This window comes from Oncorhynchus kisutch, linkage group LG21 (assembly GCF_002021735.2).
Source record: "Oncorhynchus kisutch isolate 150728-3 linkage group LG21, Okis_V2, whole genome shotgun sequence".
Classification (NCBI taxonomy): Eukaryota; Metazoa; Chordata; class Actinopteri; order Salmoniformes; family Salmonidae; genus Oncorhynchus; species Oncorhynchus kisutch.
The window spans coordinates 35,695,796-35,717,109 of NC_034194.2; the positions used below are offsets into that span (position 1 = coordinate 35,695,796).

At 41.8% G+C, this 21,314-nt stretch overlaps 1 protein-coding gene across 1 annotated transcript in view; it reads left to right on the forward strand.

Moving 5' to 3' along the window:
• The window catches only part of LOC109882645 (alpha-(1,6)-fucosyltransferase), a 249,398-nt gene that overhangs the window by 192,711 nt on the left and 35,373 nt on the right, over positions 1-21,314 (forward strand). Inside the window, exon 5 of the mRNA XM_031800757.1 lies at positions 16,210-16,324. Coding sequence (XP_031656617.1) covers positions 16,210-16,324 — 115 coding nt within the window. The remainder of the gene's footprint in view (positions 1-16,209; positions 16,325-21,314) is intronic.

Consider the following 21,314-nt stretch of genomic DNA (forward strand, 5'->3'; position numbering starts at 1 on the left):
TACCCTGCACATTGATCTGGTACTGGTACTCCCTGTATATAGCTATTACCCTGCACATTGATCTGGTACTCCCTGTATATAGCTATTACCCTGCACATTGATCTGGTACTGGTACTCCCTGTATATAGCTATTACCCTGCACATTGATCTGGTACTGGTACTCCCTGTATATAGCTATTACCCTGCACATTGATCTGGTACTGGTACTCCCTGTATATAGCTATTACCCTGCACATTGATCTGGTACTCCCTGTATATAGCTATTACCCTGCACATTGATCTGGTACTCCCTGTATATAGCTATTACCCTGCACATTGATCTGGTACTGGTACTCCCTGTATATAGCTATTACCCTGCACATTGATCTGGTACTTTCTGTATATAGCTATTACCCCTGCACATTGATCTGGCACTCTCTGTATATAGCTATTACCCTGCCCATTGATCTGGTACTTTCTGTATATAGCTATTACCCCTGCACATTGAGCTGGTACTGGTACTCCCTGTATATAGCTATTACCCTGCACATTGATCTGGTACTAGTCCTCCCTGTATATAGCTATTACCCTGCACATTGATCTGGTACTCCCTGTATATAGCTATTACCCTGCACATTGATCTGGTACTCCCTGTATATAGCTATTACCCAGCACATTGATCTGGTACTCTCTGTATATAGCTATTACCCCTGCACATTGATCTGATACTGGTACTCCCCGTATATAGCTATTACCCCTGCACATTGATCTGGTACTCCCTGTATATATCTATTACCCCTGCACATTGATCTGGTACTCTCTGTATATAGCTATTACCCCTGCTCATTGATCTGGTACTGGTACTCCCTGTATATAGCTATTACCCCTGCACATTGATCTGGTACTGGTACTCCCTGTATATAGCTATTACCCTCCACATTGATCTGGTACTCCCTGTATATAGCTATTACCCCTGCACATTGATCTGGTACTCCCTGTATATAGCTATTACCTCTGCACATTGATCTGGTACTCTCTGTATATAGCTATTACCCCTGCACATTGATCTGGTACTGGTACTCCCTGTATATAGTTATTACCCTGCACATTGATCTGGTACTCCCTGTATATAGCTATTACCCCTGCACATTGATCTGGTACTCTCTGTATATAGCTATTACCCCTGCACATTGATCTGGCAACTCTCTGTATATAGCTATTACCCTGCACATTGATCTGGTACTCCCTGTATATAGCTATTACCCTGCCCATTGATATGGTACTTTCTGTATATAGCTATTACCCCTGCACATTGATCTGGCACTCTCTGTATATAGCTATTACCCCTGCACATTGATCTGGTACTGCCTGTATATAGCTATTATCCTGCCCATTGATCTGGTACTTTCTGTATATAGCTATTACCCCTGCACATTGAGCTGGTACTGGTACTCCCTGTATATAGCTATTACCCTGCACATTGATCTGGTACTCCCTGTATATAGCTATTACCATGCACATTGATCTGGTACTCTCTGTATATAGCTATTACCCATGCACATTGAGCTGGTACTGGTACTCCCTGTCTATAGCTATTACCCTGCACATTGATCTGGTACTCCCTGTATATAGCTATTACCCCTGCACATTGAGCTGGTACTGGTACTCCCTGTATATAGCTATTACCCCTGCACATTGATCTGGTACTCCCTGTATATAGCTATTACCCTGCACATTGATCTGGTACTCTCTGTATATAGCTATTACCCCTGCACATTGATCTGGTACTCCCTGTATATAGCCATTACCCCTGCATATTGATCTGGTACTCTCTGTATATAGCTATTACCCCTGCATATTGATCTGGTACTCTCTGTAAATAGCTATTACCCCTGCACATTGATCTGGTACTGGTACTCCCTGTATATAGCTATTACCCTGCACATTGATCTGGTACTGGTACTCCCTTTATATAGCTATTACCCTGCACATTGATCTGGTACTGGTACTCCCTGTATATAGCCATTATTCCTGCACATTGATATGGTACTGGTACTCCCTGTATATAGCCATTATTCCTGCACATTGATCTGGTACTGGTAGTCTCTGTATATAGCTATTACCCTGCACATTGAGCTGGTACTGGTACTCCCTGTATATAGCTATTACCCTGCACATTGAGCTGGTACTGGTACTCCCTGTATATAGCTATTACCCTGCACATTGATCTGGTACTCCCTGTATATAGCTATTACCCTGCACATTGATCTGGTACTCCCTGTATATAGCTATTACCCTGCACATGGATCTGGTACTCCCTGTATATAGCTATTACCCTGCACATTGATCTGGTACTCCCTGTATATAGCTATTACACTGCATATTGATCTGGTACTCCCTGTATATAGCTATTACCCTGCACATTGATCTGGTACTCCCTGTATATAGCTATTACCCTGCACATTGATCTGGTACTGGTACTCCCTGTATATAGCTATTACCCTGCACATTGATCTGGTACTCCCTGTATATAGCTATTACCCTGCACATTGATCTGGTACTGGTACTCCCTGTATATAGCTATTACCCTGCACATTGATCTGGTACTGGTACTCCCTGTATATAGCTATTACCCTGCACATTGATCTGGTACTCCCTGTATATAGCTATTACCCTGCACATTGATCTGGTACTGGTACTCCCTGTATATAGCTATTACCCTGCACATTGATCTGGTACTGGTACTCCCTGTATATAGCTATTACCCTGCACATTGATCTGGTACTGGTACTCCCTGTATATAGCTATTACCCTGCACATTGATCTGGTACTCGCTGTATATAGCTATTACCCCTGCACATTGATCTGGTACTCTCTGTATATAGCTATTACCCCTGCACATTGATCTGGCAACTCTCTGTATATAGCTATTACCCTGCACATTGATCTGGTACTCCCTGTATATAGCTATTACCCATGCACATTGAGCTGGTACTGGTACTCCCTGTCTATAGCTATTACCCTGCACATTGATCTGGTACTCCCTGTATATAGCTATTACCCTGCCCATTGATATGGTACTTTCTGTATATAGCTATTACCCCTGCACATTGATCTGGCACTCTCTGTATATAGCTATTACCCCTGCACAGTGATCTGGTACTCCCTGTATATAGCTATTATCCTGCCCATTGATCTGGTACTTTCTGTATATAGCTATTACCCCTGCACATTGAGCTGGTACTGGTACTCCCTGTATATAGCTATTACCCTGCACATTGATCTGGTACTCCCTGTATATAGCTATTACCCTGCACATTGATCTGGTACTCTCTGTATATAGCTATTACCCATGCACATTGAGCTGGTACTGGTACTCCCTGTCTATAGCTATTACCCTGCACATTGATCTGGTACTCCCTGTATATAGCTATTACCCCTGCACATTGAGCTGGTACTGGTACTCCCTGTATATAGCTATTACCCCTGCACATTGATCTGGTACTCCCTGTATATAGCTATTACCCTGCACATTGATCTGGTACTCTCTGTATATAGCTATTACCCTGCATATTGATCTGGTACTCTCTGTATATAGCTATTACCCCTGCATATTGATCTGGTACTCTCTGTAAATAGCTATTACCCCTGCACATTGATCTGGTACTGGTACTCCCTGTATATAGCTATTACCCTGCACATTGATCTGGTACTGGTACTCCCTTTATATAGCTATTACCCTGCACATTGATATGGTACTGGTACTCCCTGTATATAGCCATTATTCCTGCACATTGATATGGTACTGGTACTCCCTGTATATAGCCATTATTCCTGCACATTGATCTGGTACTGGTAGTCTCTGTATATAGCTATTACCCTGCACATTGAGCTGGTACTGGTACTCCCTGTATATAGCTATTACCCTGCACATTGAGCTGGTACTGGTACTCCCTGTATATAGCTATTACCCTGCACATTGATCTGGTACTCCCTGTATATAGCTATTACCCTGCACATTGATCTGGTACTCCCTGTATATAGCTATTACCCTGCACATTGATCTGGTACTCCCTGTATATAGCTATTACCCTGCACATTGATCTGGTACTCCCTGTATATAGCTATTACCCTGCACATTGATCTGGTACTCCCTGTATATAGCTATTACCCTGCACATTGATCTGGTACTCCCTGTATATAGCTATTACCCTGCACATTGATCTGGTACTGGTACTCCCTGTATATAGCTATTACCCTGCACATTGATCTGGTACTCCCTGTATATAGCTATTACCCTGCACATTGATCTGGTACTGGTACTCCCTGTATATAGCTATTACCCTGCACATTGATCTGGTACTGGTACTCCCTGTATATAGCTATTACCCTGCACATTGATCTGGTACTGGTACTCCCTGTATATAGCTATTACCCTGCACATTGATCTGGTACTCCCTGTATATAGCTATTACCCTGCACATTGATCTGGTACTCCCTGTATATAGCTATTACCCTGCACATTGATCTGGTACTGGTACTCCCTGTATATAGCTATTACCCTGCACATTGATCTGGTACTTTCTGTATATAGCTATTACCCCTGCACATTGATCTGGCACTCTCTGTATATAGCTATTACCCTGCCCATTGATCTGGTACTTTCTGTATATAGCTATTACCCCTGCACATTGAGCTGGTACTGGTACTCCCTGTATATAGCTATTACCCTGCACATTGATCTGGTACTAGTCCTCCCTGTATATAGCTATTACCCTGCACATTGATCTGGTACTCCCTGTATATAGCTATTACCCTGCACATTGATCTGGTACTCCCTGTATATAGCTATTACCCAGCACATTGATCTGGTACTCTCTGTATATAGCTATTACCCCTGCACATTGATCTGATACTGGTACTCCCCGTATATAGCTATTACCCCTGCACATTGATCTGGTACTCCCTGTATATATCTATTACCCCTGCACATTGATCTGGTACTCTCTGTATATAGCTATTACCCCTGCTCATTGATCTGGTACTGGTACTCCCTGTATATAGCTATTACCCCTGCACATTGATCTGGTACTGGTACTCCCTGTATATAGCTATTACCCTCCACATTGATCTGGTACTCCCTGTATATAGCTATTACCCCTGCACATTGATCTGGTACTCCCTGTATATAGCTATTACCTCTGCACATTGATCTGGTACTCTCTGTATATAGCTATTACCCCTGCACATTGATCTGGTACTGGTACTCCCTGTATATAGTTATTACCCTGCACATTGATCTGGTACTCCCTGTATATAGCTATTACCCCTGCACATTGATCTGGTACTCTCTGTATATAGCTATTACCCCTGCACATTGATCTGGCAACTCTCTGTATATAGCTATTACCCTGCACATTGATCTGGTACTCCCTGTATATAGCTATTACCCTGCCCATTGATATGGTACTTTCTGTATATAGCTATTACCCCTGCACATTGATCTGGCACTCTCTGTATATAGCTATTACCCCTGCACATTGATCTGGTACTGCCTGTATATAGCTATTATCCTGCCCATTGATCTGGTACTTTCTGTATATAGCTATTACCCCTGCACATTGAGCTGGTACTGGTACTCCCTGTATATAGCTATTACCCTGCACATTGATCTGGTACTCCCTGTATATAGCTATTACCATGCACATTGATCTGGTACTCTCTGTATATAGCTATTACCCATGCACATTGAGCTGGTACTGGTACTCCCTGTCTATAGCTATTACCCTGCACATTGATCTGGTACTCCCTGTATATAGCTATTACCCCTGCACATTGAGCTGGTACTGGTACTCCCTGTATATAGCTATTACCCCTGCACATTGATCTGGTACTCCCTGTATATAGCTATTACCCTGCACATTGATCTGGTACTCTCTGTATATAGCTATTACCCCTGCACATTGATCTGGTACTCCCTGTATATAGCCATTACCCCTGCATATTGATCTGGTACTCTCTGTATATAGCTATTACCCCTGCATATTGATCTGGTACTCTCTGTAAATAGCTATTACCCCTGCACATTGATCTGGTACTGGTACTCCCTGTATATAGCTATTACCCTGCACATTGATCTGGTACTGGTACTCCCTTTATATAGCTATTACCCTGCACATTGATCTGGTACTGGTACTCCCTGTATATAGCCATTATTCCTGCACATTGATATGGTACTGGTACTCCCTGTATATAGCCATTATTCCTGCACATTGATCTGGTACTGGTAGTCTCTGTATATAGCTATTACCCTGCACATTGAGCTGGTACTGGTACTCCCTGTATATAGCTATTACCCTGCACATTGAGCTGGTACTGGTACTCCCTGTATATAGCTATTACCCTGCACATTGATCTGGTACTCCCTGTATATAGCTATTACCCTGCACATTGATCTGGTACTCCCTGTATATAGCTATTACCCTGCACATGGATCTGGTACTCCCTGTATATAGCTATTACCCTGCACATTGATCTGGTACTCCCTGTATATAGCTATTACACTGCATATTGATCTGGTACTCCCTGTATATAGCTATTACCCTGCACATTGATCTGGTACTCCCTGTATATAGCTATTACCCTGCACATTGATCTGGTACTGGTACTCCCTGTATATAGCTATTACCCTGCACATTGATCTGGTACTCCCTGTATATAGCTATTACCCTGCACATTGATCTGGTACTGGTACTCCCTGTATATAGCTATTACCCTGCACATTGATCTGGTACTGGTACTCCCTGTATATAGCTATTACCCTGCACATTGATCTGGTACTCCCTGTATATAGCTATTACCCTGCACATTGATCTGGTACTGGTACTCCCTGTATATAGCTATTACCCTGCACATTGATCTGGTACTGGTACTCCCTGTATATAGCTATTACCCTGCACATTGATCTGGTACTGGTACTCCCTGTATATAGCTATTACCCTGCACATTGATCTGGTACTCGCTGTATATAGCTATTACCCCTGCACATTGATCTGGTACTCTCTGTATATAGCTATTACCCCTGCACATTGATCTGGCAACTCTCTGTATATAGCTATTACCCTGCACATTGATCTGGTACTCCCTGTATATAGCTATTACCCATGCACATTGAGCTGGTACTGGTACTCCCTGTCTATAGCTATTACCCTGCACATTGATCTGGTACTCCCTGTATATAGCTATTACCCTGCCCATTGATATGGTACTTTCTGTATATAGCTATTACCCCTGCACATTGATCTGGCACTCTCTGTATATAGCTATTACCCCTGCACAGTGATCTGGTACTCCCTGTATATAGCTATTATCCTGCCCATTGATCTGGTACTTTCTGTATATAGCTATTACCCCTGCACATTGAGCTGGTACTGGTACTCCCTGTATATAGCTATTACCCTGCACATTGATCTGGTACTCCCTGTATATAGCTATTACCCTGCACATTGATCTGGTACTCTCTGTATATAGCTATTACCCATGCACATTGAGCTGGTACTGGTACTCCCTGTCTATAGCTATTACCCTGCACATTGATCTGGTACTCCCTGTATATAGCTATTACCCCTGCACATTGAGCTGGTACTGGTACTCCCTGTATATAGCTATTACCCCTGCACATTGATCTGGTACTCCCTGTATATAGCTATTACCCTGCACATTGATCTGGTACTCTCTGTATATAGCTATTACCCTGCATATTGATCTGGTACTCTCTGTATATAGCTATTACCCCTGCATATTGATCTGGTACTCTCTGTAAATAGCTATTACCCCTGCACATTGATCTGGTACTGGTACTCCCTGTATATAGCTATTACCCTGCACATTGATCTGGTACTGGTACTCCCTTTATATAGCTATTACCCTGCACATTGATATGGTACTGGTACTCCCTGTATATAGCCATTATTCCTGCACATTGATATGGTACTGGTACTCCCTGTATATAGCCATTATTCCTGCACATTGATCTGGTACTGGTAGTCTCTGTATATAGCTATTACCCTGCACATTGAGCTGGTACTGGTACTCCCTGTATATAGCTATTACCCTGCACATTGAGCTGGTACTGGTACTCCCTGTATATAGCTATTACCCTGCACATTGATCTGGTACTCCCTGTATATAGCTATTACCCTGCACATTGATCTGGTACTCCCTGTATATAGCTATTACCCTGCACATTGATCTGGTACTCCCTGTATATAGCTATTACCCTGCACATTGATCTGGTACTCCCTGTATATAGCTATTACCCTGCACATTGATCTGGTACTCCCTGTATATAGCTATTACCCTGCACATTGATCTGGTACTCCCTGTATATAGCTATTACCCTGCACATTGATCTGGTACTCCCTGTATATAGCTATTACCCTGCACATTGATCTGGTACTCCCTGTATATAGCTATTACCCTGCACATTGATCTGGTACTGGTACTCCCTGTATATAGCTATTACCCTGCACATTGATCTGGTACTGGTACTCCCTGTATATAGCTATTACCCTGCACATTGATCTGGTACTGGTACTCCCTGTATATAGCTATTACCCTGCACATTGATCTGGTACTCCCTGTATATAGCTATTACCCTGCACATTGATCTGGTACTCCCTGTATATAGCTATTACCCTGCACATTGATCTGGTACTGGTACTCCCTGTATATAGCTATTACCCTGCACATTGATCTGGTACTCCCTGTATATAGCTATTACCCTGCACATTGATCTGGTACTGGTACTCCCTGTATATAGCTATTACCCTGCACATTGATCTGGTACTGGTACTCCCTGTATATAGCTATTACCCTGCACATTGATCTGATACTGGTACTCCCTGTATATAACTATTACCCTGCACATTGATCTGGTACTCGCCGTATATAGCTATTACCCCTGCACATTGATCTGGTACTCTCTGTATATAGCTATTACCCCTGCACATTGATCTGGCAACTCTCTGTATATAGCTATTACCCTGCACATTGATCTGGTACTCCCTGTATATAGCTATTACCCTGCCCATTGATCTGGTACTTTCTGTATATAGCTATTACCCCTGCACATTGATCTGGCACTCTCTGTATATAGCTATTACCCCTGCACATTGATCTGGTACTCCCTGTATATAGCTATTACCCTTCCCATTGATCTGGTACTTTCTGTATATAGCTATTACCCCTGCACATTGAGCTGGTACTGGTACTCCCTGTATATAGCTATTACGCTGCACATTGATCTGGTACTCCCTGTATATAGCTATTACCCTGCACATTGATCTGGTACTCTCTGTATATAGCTATTACCCATGCACATTGAGCTGGTACTGGTACTCCCTGTATATAGCTATTACCCCTGCACATTGATCTGGCACTCCCTGTATATAGCTATTACCCTGCACATTGATCTGGTACTCTCTGTATATAGCTATTACCCTGCACATTGATCTGGTACTCTCTGTATATAGCTATTACCCCTGCACATTGATCTGGTACTCTCTATATATAGCAATTACCCTGCACATTGATCTGGTACTCCCTGTATATAGCCATTACCCCTGCATATTGATCTGGTACTCTCTGTATATAGCTATTGCCCCTGCATATTGATCTGGTACTCTCTGTAAATAGCTATTACCCCTGCACATTGATCTGGTACTGGTACTCCCTGTATATAGCTATTACCCTGCACATTGATCTGGTACTGGTACTCCCTGTATATAGCCATTATTCCTGCACATTGATCTGGTACTGGTACTCTCTGTATATAGCTATTACCCTGCACATTGATCTGGTACTGGTACTCCCCGTATATAGCTATTACCCCTGCACATTGATCTGGTACTCCCTGTATATATCTATTACCCCTGCACATTGATCTGGTACTCTCTGTATATAGCTATTACCCCTGCTCATTGATCTGGTACTGGTACTCCCTGTATATAGCTATTACCCCTGCACATTGATCTGGTACTGGTACTCCCTGTATATAGCTATTACCCTCCACATTGATCTGGTACTCCCTGTATATAGCTATTACCCCTGCACATTGATCTGGTACTCCCTGTATATAGCTATTACCTCTGCACATTGATCTGGTACTCTCTGTATATAGCTATTACCCCTGCACATTGATCTGGTACTGGTACTCCCTGTATATAGTTATTACCCTGCACATTGATCTGGTACTCCCTGTATATAGCTATTACCCCTGCACATTGATCTGGTACTCTCTGTATATAGCTATTACCCCTGCACATTGATCTGGCAACTCTCTGTATATAGCTATTACCCTGCACATTGATCTGGTACTCCCTGTATATAGCTATTACCCTGCCCATTGATATGGTACTTTCTGTATATAGCTATTACCCCTGCACATTGATCTGGCACTCTCTGTATATAGCTATTACCCCTGCACATTGATCTGGTACTGCCTGTATATAGCTATTATCCTGCCCATTGATCTGGTACTTTCTGTATATAGCTATTACCCCTGCACATTGAGCTGGTACTGGTACTCCCTGTATATAGCTATTACCCTGCACATTGATCTGGTACTCCCTGTATATAGCTATTACCATGCACATTGATCTGGTACTCTCTGTATATAGCTATTACCCATGCACATTGAGCTGGTACTGGTACTCCCTGTCTATAGCTATTACCCTGCACATTGATCTGGTACTCCCTGTATATAGCTATTACCCCTGCACATTGAGCTGGTACTGGTACTCCCTGTATATAGCTATTACCCCTGCACATTGATCTGGTACTCCCTGTATATAGCTATTACCCTGCACATTGATCTGGTACTCTCTGTATATAGCTATTACCCCTGCACATTGATCTGGTACTCCCTGTATATAGCCATTACCCCTGCATATTGATCTGGTACTCTCTGTATATAGCTATTACCCCTGCATATTGATCTGGTACTCTCTGTAAATAGCTATTACCCCTGCACATTGATCTGGTACTGGTACTCCCTGTATATAGCTATTACCCTGCACATTGATCTGGTACTGGTACTCCCTTTATATAGCTATTACCCTGCACATTGATCTGGTACTGGTACTCCCTGTATATAGCCATTATTCCTGCACATTGATATGGTACTGGTACTCCCTGTATATAGCCATTATTCCTGCACATTGATCTGGTACTGGTAGTCTCTGTATATAGCTATTACCCTGCACATTGAGCTGGTACTGGTACTCCCTGTATATAGCTATTACCCTGCACATTGAGCTGGTACTGGTACTCCCTGTATATAGCTATTACCCTGCACATTGATCTGGTACTCCCTGTATATAGCTATTACCCTGCACATTGATCTGGTACTCCCTGTATATAGCTATTACCCTGCACATGGATCTGGTACTCCCTGTATATAGCTATTACCCTGCACATTGATCTTGGTACTCCCTGTATATAGCTATTACACTGCATATTGATCTGGTACTCCCTGTATATAGCTATTACCCTGCACATTGATCTGGTACTCCCTGTATATAGCTATTACCCTGCACATTGATCTGGTACTGGTACTCCCTGTATATAGCTATTACCCTGCACATTGATCTGGTACTCCCTGTATAAGCTATTACCCTGCACATTGATCTGGTACTGGTACTCCCTGTATATAGCTATTACCCTGCACATTGATCTGGTACTGGTACTCCCTGTATATAGCTATTACCCTGCACATTGATCTGGTACTCCCTGTATATAGCTATTACCCTGCACATTGATCTGGTACTGGTACTCCCTGTATATAGCTATTACCCTGCACATTGATCTGGTACTGGTACTCCCTGTATATAGCTATTACCCTGCACATTGATCTGGTACTGGTACTCCCTGTATATAGCTATTACCCTGCACATTGATCTGGTACTCGCTGTATATAGCTATTACCCCTGCACATTGATCTGGTACTCTCTGTATATAGCTATTACCCCTGCACATTGATCTGGCAACTCTCTGTATATAGCTATTACCCTGCACATTGATCTGGTACTCCCTGTATATAGCTATTACCCATGCACATTGAGCTGGTACTGGTACTCCCTGTCTATAGCTATTACCCTGCACATTGATCTGGTACTCCCTGTATATAGCTATTACCCTGCCCATTGATATGGTACTTTCTGTATATAGCTATTACCCCTGCACATTGATCTGGCACTCTCTGTATATAGCTATTACCCCTGCACAGTGATCTGGTACTCCCTGTATATAGCTATTATCCTGCCCATTGATCTGGTACTTTCTGTATATAGCTATTACCCCTGCACATTGAGCTGGTACTGGTACTCCCTGTATATAGCTATTACCCTGCACATTGATCTGGTACTCCCTGTATATAGCTATTACCCTGCACATTGATCTGGTACTCTCTGTATATAGCTATTACCCATGCACATTGAGCTGGTACTGGTACTCCCTGTCTATAGCTATTACCCTGCACATTGATCTGGTACTCCCTGTATATAGCTATTACCCCTGCCACATTGAGCTGGTACTGGTACTCCCTGTATATAGCTATTACCCTGCACATTGATCTGGTACTCCCTGTATATAGCTATTACCCTGCACATTGATCTGGTACTCTCTGTATATAGCTATTACCCTGCATATTGATCTGGTACTCTCTGTAAATAGCTATACCCTGCATATTGATCTGGTACTGGTACTCCCTGTAATATAGCTATTACCCTGCACATTGATCTGGTACTGGTACTCCCTTTATATAGCTATTACCCTGCACATTGATATGGTACTGGTACTCCCTTTATATAGCCATATTACCCTGCACATTGATATGGTACTGGTACTCCCTGTATATAGCCATTATTCCTGCACATTGATCTGGTACTGGTAGTCTCTGTATATAGCCATTATTACCCTGCACATTGAGCTGGTACTGGTAGTCTCCCTGTATATAGCTATTACCCTGCACATTGAGCTGGTACTGGTACTCCCTGTATATAGCTATTACCCTGCACATTGAGGGTCTGGTACTCCCTGTATATAGCTATTACCCTGCACATTGATCTGGTACTCCTGTATAATAGCTATTACCCTGCACATTGATCTGTACTCCTGTATATAGCTATTACCCTGCAATTGATCTGGTACTCCCTGTATATAGCTATTACCCTGCACATTGATCTGTACTCCCTGTATATAGCTATTACCCTGCACATTGATCTGGTACTCCCTGTATATAGCTATTACCCTGCACATTGATCTGGTACTCCCTGTATATAGCTATTACCCTGCACATTGATCTGGTACTCCCTGTATATAGCTATTACCCTGCACATTGATCTGGTACTCCCTGTATATAGCTATTACCCTGCACATTGATCTGGTACTCCCTGTATATAGCTATTACCCTGCACATTGATCTGGTACACTCCCTGTATATAGCTATTACCCTGCACATTGATCTGGTACTCTCTGTATATAGCTATTACCCTGCACATTGATCTGGTACTCTCTGTATATAGCTATTACCCTGCACATTGATCTGGTACTCCCTGTATATAGCTATTACTCCTGTAATACATACCCTGCCCATTGATCTGGTACTTTCTGTATAAGCTATTACCCCACATTGATCTGGTACTCTCTGTATATAGCTATTACCCCTGCACATTGATCTGGTACTCCCTGTATATAGCTATTACCTTCACATTGATCTGGTACTCCTGTATATAGCTATTACCCTGCACATTGATCTGGTATGGTACTCCTGTATATAGCTATTACCTGCACATTGATCTGGTACTCCCTGTATATAGCTATTACCCTGCACATTGATCTGGTTACTCTCTGTATATAGCTATTACCCAGCACATTGAGCTGGTACTGGTACTCCCTGTATATAGCTATTACCCCTGCACATTGATCTGGCACTCCCTGTAGATAGCATTACCCCTGCACATTGATCTGGTACTCTCTGTATATAGCTATTACCCTGCACATTGATCGGTACTTTGTACTCTCTGTATATAGCTATTACCCTGCACATTGATCTGGTACTCTCTGTATAGCTATACCTGCACTGATCTGGTACTCCCTGTATATAGCATTACCCTGCACATTGATCTGGTACTACTCTGTATATAGCTATACCCTGCACATTGATCTGGTACTCTCTGTATATAGCTATTACCCTGCACATTGATCTGTACTGGTACTCCTGTATATAGCTATTACCCTGCACATTGATCTGGTACTACTCTGTATATAGCATTACCCTGCACATTGATATGGACTGTATATAGCTATACCTGCACTCTGGTACTCCTGTATATAGCTATTACCCTGCACATTGATCTGGTACGCTCCTGTATATAGCTATTACCCTGCACATTGATCTGGTACTCCCTGTATATAGCTATTACCCTGCACATTGATCTGGTACTCCCTGTATATAGCTATTACCCTGCACATTGATCTGGTACTCCCTGTATATAGCTATTACCCTGCACATTGATCTGGTACTCCCTGTATATAGCTATTACCCTGCACATTGATCTGTACTGGTATCCCTGTATTAGCTATTACCCTGCACATTGATCTGGTACTCCCTGTATATAGCTATTACCCTGCACATTGATCTGGTACTCCCTGTATATAGCTATTACCCTGCACATTGATCTGGTACTCCCTGTATATAGCTATTACCCTGCACATTGATCTGGTACTCCCTGTATATAGCTATTACCCTGCACATGATCTGGTACTCCCTGTATATAGCTATTACCCTGCACATTGATCTGGTACTCCCTGTATATAGCTATTACCCTGCACATTGATCTGGTACTGGATTCCCTGTATATAGCTATTACCCTGCACATTGATCTGGTACTCCCTGTATATAGCTATTACCCTGCACATTGATCTGGTACTGGTACTCCCTGTATATAGCTATTACCCTGCACATTGATCTGGTACTCCCTGTATATAGCTATTACCCTGCACATTGATCTGGTACTCCCTGTATATAGCTATTACCCTGCACATTGATCTGGTACTCCCTGTATATAGCTATTACCCTGCACATTGATCTGGTACTCCCTGTATATATTGCTATTACCCTGCACATTGATCTGGTACTGGTATTCCCTGTATATAGCTATTACCCTGCACATTGATCTGGTACTCCCTGTATTATAGCTATTACCCTGCACATTGATCTGGTACTCCCTGTATATAGCTATTACCCCTGCACATTGATCTGGTACTCCCTGTATATAGCTATTACCCTGCACATTGATCTGGTACTGGTACTCCCTGTATATAGCTATTACCCTGCACATTGATCTGGTACTCCCTGTATATAGCTATTACCCTGCACATTGATCTGGTACTGGTACTCCCTGTATATAGCTATTACCCTGCACATTGATCTGGTACTGGTACTCCCTGTATATAGCTATTACCCTGCACATTGATCTGGTACTCCCTGTATATAGCTATTACCCCTGCACATTGAGCTGGTACTCCCTGTATATAGCTATTACCCTGCACATTGATCTGGTACTGGTACTCCCTGTATATAGCTATTACCCTGCACATTGATCTGGTACTCCCTGTATATAGCTATTACCCTGCACATTGATCTGGTACTGGTACTCCCTGTATATAGCTATTACCCTGCACATTGATCTGGTACTCCCTGTATATAGCTATTACCCTGCACATTGATCTGGTACTCCCTGTATATAGCTATTACCCCTGCACATTGAGCTGGTACTCCCTGTATATAGCTATTACCCTGCACATTGATCTGGTACTGGTACTCCCTGTATATAGCTATTACCCTGCACATTGATCTGGTACTCCCTGTATATAGCTATTACCCTGCACATTGAGCTGGTACTGGTACTCCCTGTATATAGCTATTACCCTGCACATTGATCTGGTACTGGTACTCCCTGTATATAGCTATTACCCTGCACATTGATCTGGTACTCCCTGTTTATAGCTCCATTCTTGTGTTACATTTCTTAATTTCTATTATTTCTTAAAACCGCATTGTTGGTTAAGGGCTTGTAAGTAAGCATTTCACGGTTAAGTCTACACCTGTTGTATTCGGCGCATGTGACAAATACAATTTGCCCTGATTCTATTTTTGTGTGTGTGCAGGTCCATCATGACAGACCTGTATTACCTCAGCAATGCTGACGGAGTTGGAGACTGGAGGGTGAAGGAGGCCAGGGACCTGTCTAACCTGGTGCAGAACAGGATCACGTACCTACAGGTATACACACACTCACACAAACACATACACAAACTTTTGCATTCACGCATGCACACACACAAATGCACACACCGACGTATGCGTGCATACACTCTTAATCTTCTTCGGCTGTCCCCATAGGATAACCCTTTGAAGAACCATTTTTGGTTGCAGATGTAACCCTTTTGGATATCATGTAAAAACCATTTCTACAGAGGGTTCTTTATTACTGTACAGTATTATATTATACTACATTATATGGACTGGAATTATGCACCTCGTTCAAACCACCATAAAGCTGAGAGAACATGCCATTCTGGTGCTATAAGGGCACAAGGCGAGACCCAAATGCAGACATAGGAGGCAGATGGTTGAGCTCCGATATTTATTATAACAAGAGGGGTAGGCAAAAGTCAGGTCGGGTACAGGTGAGAGTTCATAAACCAGGTCAGAGTCCAAACGGTACAAGACGGTAGGCAGGCTCGAGGTCAGGGACAGGCAGAGTGGTCAGGCAGGCGGGCTCAGAGTCAGGACAGGCAAGGGTCAAAACCAGGAGGGCGAGCAGAGAGAGACTGGGAAATGCAGGAGCTGAGACACAAAAACGCTGGTTGACTTGACAAACAAGACAAACTGGCACAGAGAGACAGATAACACAGTGATAAATACACCGGGGATATTAAGCGACAACTGGAGGGGGTGGAGATGAGCACAAGAACAGGTGAAACAGATCAGGGTGTGACAGGTGCAGCACATGCGGCTTACAAAGTTACAAATATAGGCTAGCGAATTTGATTTTAAGATGTTAAATATGATAGGCCTTTCTTGTATAATTAGTAGGCTGACGTATACATACTGTACTTTTCATAATATTTCATTGAATGTTATTACCCTACCTCCTCTTTCTCTCTATATTGTTCTCTCATTCCTTAACATTTGTGGTAGTAGTGGAGAAGGGGCCTGAGGGCACACAGTGTTGTGAAATCTGTGAATGTATTGTAATGTTTTTAAAATTGTATAAACTGACTTAATTTTGCTGGACCCCAGGAAGAGGAGCTGGGGGGGGGGATCCATAATAAATACAAATACAAATTCCTTCCTCACTTTCGACAGTTAATTTAAATAAGTTATTATCTTAATCTTTCCAATGACATCCTTGAATAATATAGAATTAATAATATAGAATTAGGTGCAGATGGCTTTCTCTTCACAAAGATTGAATGGTTATAGTCTGAATAAATAACTGTCGTAGCCTACAACCATCACATGTTCACTCTGCTTTCAAACTACCGGTGAGTTGGATTGCCAGCTGTATTTAATGTTCAGGAAACAAAAAACAATGTCCAGCAAGATCTAAGGAGTGTTTTGTAAGGAGATAGGCCATCGGAGCACAGGTCCCAACTAGACAGAGGCTAGTTAGAAGCTTATAATGCATATCCCATCATTCATTAGATACATATAAGGCTAATACAGCATCACATGTACAGTCGTGGCCAAATGTTTTGAGAATGACACAAATATTAATTTTCACAAAGTTTGCAGCTTCAGTGTCTTGAGATATTTTTGTCAGATGTTACTATGGAATACTGATGTATAATTACAAGCATTTCATAAGCATTTCATATATATATATATATATATATATATCGTCATTAAAACTTGTTTATGTAAACTTCCGACTTCAACTGTATGTATATATACATAAACAAGTTTTAATGTCTCCAACCTAAATGTTTCAACCACTCCACAGATTACTTGTTAATTAACAAACTATAGTTTTGGCAAGTCGGTTAGGACAGATACTTTGTGCATGACACAAAGTATCAACAATTGTTTACAGACAGATTATTTCACTTATAATTCACTGTATCACAATTCCAGTGGGTCAGAAGTTTACATACACTAAATTGACTGTGCCTTTAAACTTCTTGGAAAATTCCAGAAAATTATGTAGTGGCTTTAGAAGCTTCTGGTAGGCTAATTGACATAATTTGTGTAATTTGGAGGTGTACCTGTGGATGTATTTCAAGGCCTACCTTCAAACGTAGTGCCTCTTTGCTTGACATCATGGGAAAAGCCATGACCTCAGCAAAAAAAATGTAGACCTCTGCAAGTCTGGTTCATCCTTGGGAGCAATTTCCAAACGCCTGAAGGTACCACGTTCATCTGTACAAACAATAGTACGCAAGCACAAACACCATGGGACCACGCAGCCGCCAAACCACTCAGGAAGGAGACGCATTCTGAGATGAACGTACTTAGGTGAGAAAAGTGCAAATCAATCCCAGAACAACAGCAAAGGACCTTGTGAAGATGCTGGAGGAAACAAGTACAAAAGTATCTATATCCACAATAAAAACGAGTCCTATATCGACATAACCTGAAAGACCACTCAGCAAGGAAGAAGCCACTGCTCCAAAACCTCCATAAAAAAGCCAGACCATGGTTTGCAAATGCACATGGGGACAAAGATCGTACTTTTTGGGGAAATGTCCTCTAATGAAACAAAAATGGAACTGTTTGGCCATCATCATGTTTGGAGGAAAAAGGGGGAGGCTTGCAAGCCGAAGATCACCATCCCAACCATGAAGCACGGGGGTGGCAGCATCATGTTGTGAGGGTGCTTTGCTGCAGGAGGGACTGGTGCGCTTCCCAAAATAGATAGCATCATGAGGTAGGAAAATTATGTGGATATATTGAAGCAAAATCTCAAGACATCAGTCAGGAAGTTAATTCTTGGTCGCAAATGGGTCTTCCAAATGGACAATGACCCCAAGCATACTTAAAAAAATTGTGGCAAAATGGCTTAAGGACAATAAAGTCAAGGTATTGGAGTGGCCATCACAAAGCCCTGACCTCAATCCTATAGAAAATGTGAAACTGAAAAAGCATGTGCGAGCAAGGAGGCCTACAAACCTGACTCAGTTACACCAGCTCTGTCAGGAGGAATGGGCCAAATTCACCTAACTTATTGTGGGAAGATTGTGGAAGGCTACCCGTAATGTTTGGCCCAAGTTAAACAATTTAAAGGCAATACTACCAAATACTAATTGAGTGCATGTAAACTTCTGATCCACTGGGAATGTGATGAAAGAAATAAAATGTTAAATAAATCATTCTCTATACTATTATTCTGACATTTCACATTCTTAAAATAAAGTGGTGATCCTAACTGACCTAAGACAGGTAATTTGTACTAGGATTAAATGTCAGGAATTGTGAAAAATGGAGTTTAAATGTATTTGGCTAAGGTGTATGTAAACTTCCATCTTCAACTGTATATATATCAATCTTGAACAGGACTATCTATTTTGCCGTTTCAATGGAATTGATGAGAGAGAGAGGAAGACCGCTCAGGGTGCTCCGATTTAAAGCATCGATATTCGAGTGACAGGCTGTTTCAAAACTCATCGATATTCCAGTGATAGGCTGTTTCAAAACTCATCGATATTCGAGTGATAGGCTGTTTCAAAACTCATCGATATTCGAGTGATAGGCTGTTTCAAAACTCATCGATATTCGAGTGATAGGCTGTTTCAAAACTCATCGATATTCGAGTGATAGGCTGTTTCAAAACTCATCGATATTCGAGTGATAGGCTGTTTCAAAACTCATCGATATTCGAGTGATAGGCTGTTTCAAAACTCATCGATATTCGAGTGATAGGCTGTTTCAAAACTCATCGATATTCGAGTGATAGGCTGTTTCAAAACTCATCGATATTCGAGTGATAGGCTGTTTCAAAACTCATCGATATTCGAGTGATAGGCTGTTTCAAAACTCATCGATATTCCAGTGATAGGCTGTTTCAAAACTCATCGATATTCCAGTGATAGGCTGTTTCAAAACTCATCGATATTCCAGTGATAGGCTGTTTCAAAACTCATCGATATTCGAGTGATAGGCTGTTTCAAAACTCATCGATATTCGAGTGATAGGCTGTTTCAAAACTCATCGATATTCGAGTGATAGGCTGTTTCAAAACTCATCGATATTCGAGTGATAGGCTGTTTCAAAACTCATCGATATTCCAGTGATAGGCTGTTTCAAAACTCATCGATATTCCAGTGATAGGCTGTTTCAAAACTCATCGATATTCGAGTGATAGGCTGTTTCAAAACTCATCGATATTCGAGTGATAGGCTGTTTCAAAACTCATCGATATTCGAGTGATAGGCTGTTTCAAAACTCATCGATATTCGAGTGATAGGCTGTTTCAAAACTCATCGATATTCGAGTGATAGGCTGTTTCAAAACTCATCGATATTCCAGTGATAGGCTGTTTCAAAACTCATCGATATTCCAGTGATAGGCTGTTTCAAATCTCTGCAGCTGCAATAAAAAAATACCTATTGACAATAAAAAATGAATGTGAGCTGCAAAAGCCTGATGGAGTGGTAAATTAGACACTCATTCAGTCCTTATATTAGTGTAGCATAGGCTATGCTGCAGCAAATGTAGGCCTACCTGTCAAAGGAAAACCCTGTACCATGATGAGATGATAGGTCTACATGCATTGTGAATTGCACTCCGTACTGAGATGGTCTGTCTCCACCATGAGCGTTGATGATTAATCACGCTGAGAGCAGAGAGAAGGCCATAGAGAAGCTATATTTAGACATTGCATTATCATTTATCAGTTCCATTTCACATCATACTGTTGATATAAATAATTTATTACAATTGACTGGTTTCTCCCAGTTATTTATCCTGTGAAAAGGGAGGGCTCAGTAACTGGGTTCCCACCATTCAACCCTATCTGCTAGTGTTAGCTTCTGCCAAAGTAGACCTGCTAGCCTCCACCTGCGATGGTTTTTCATCAAAAGGTCATTTGTCATGAGCGTGATCAGATACGTTTCAAGTTTAAATGTTGCATGCACATGTAGTGAAATGCCTTTCTTGCCACCTCTAAACCCATCAATGCAGTTCAATATAATCATAGTATTAAAAATAACATAAGGTAGAACAAATACATACAAATATAATGATAACGAGTAGTAAGTAAGCTACAGTA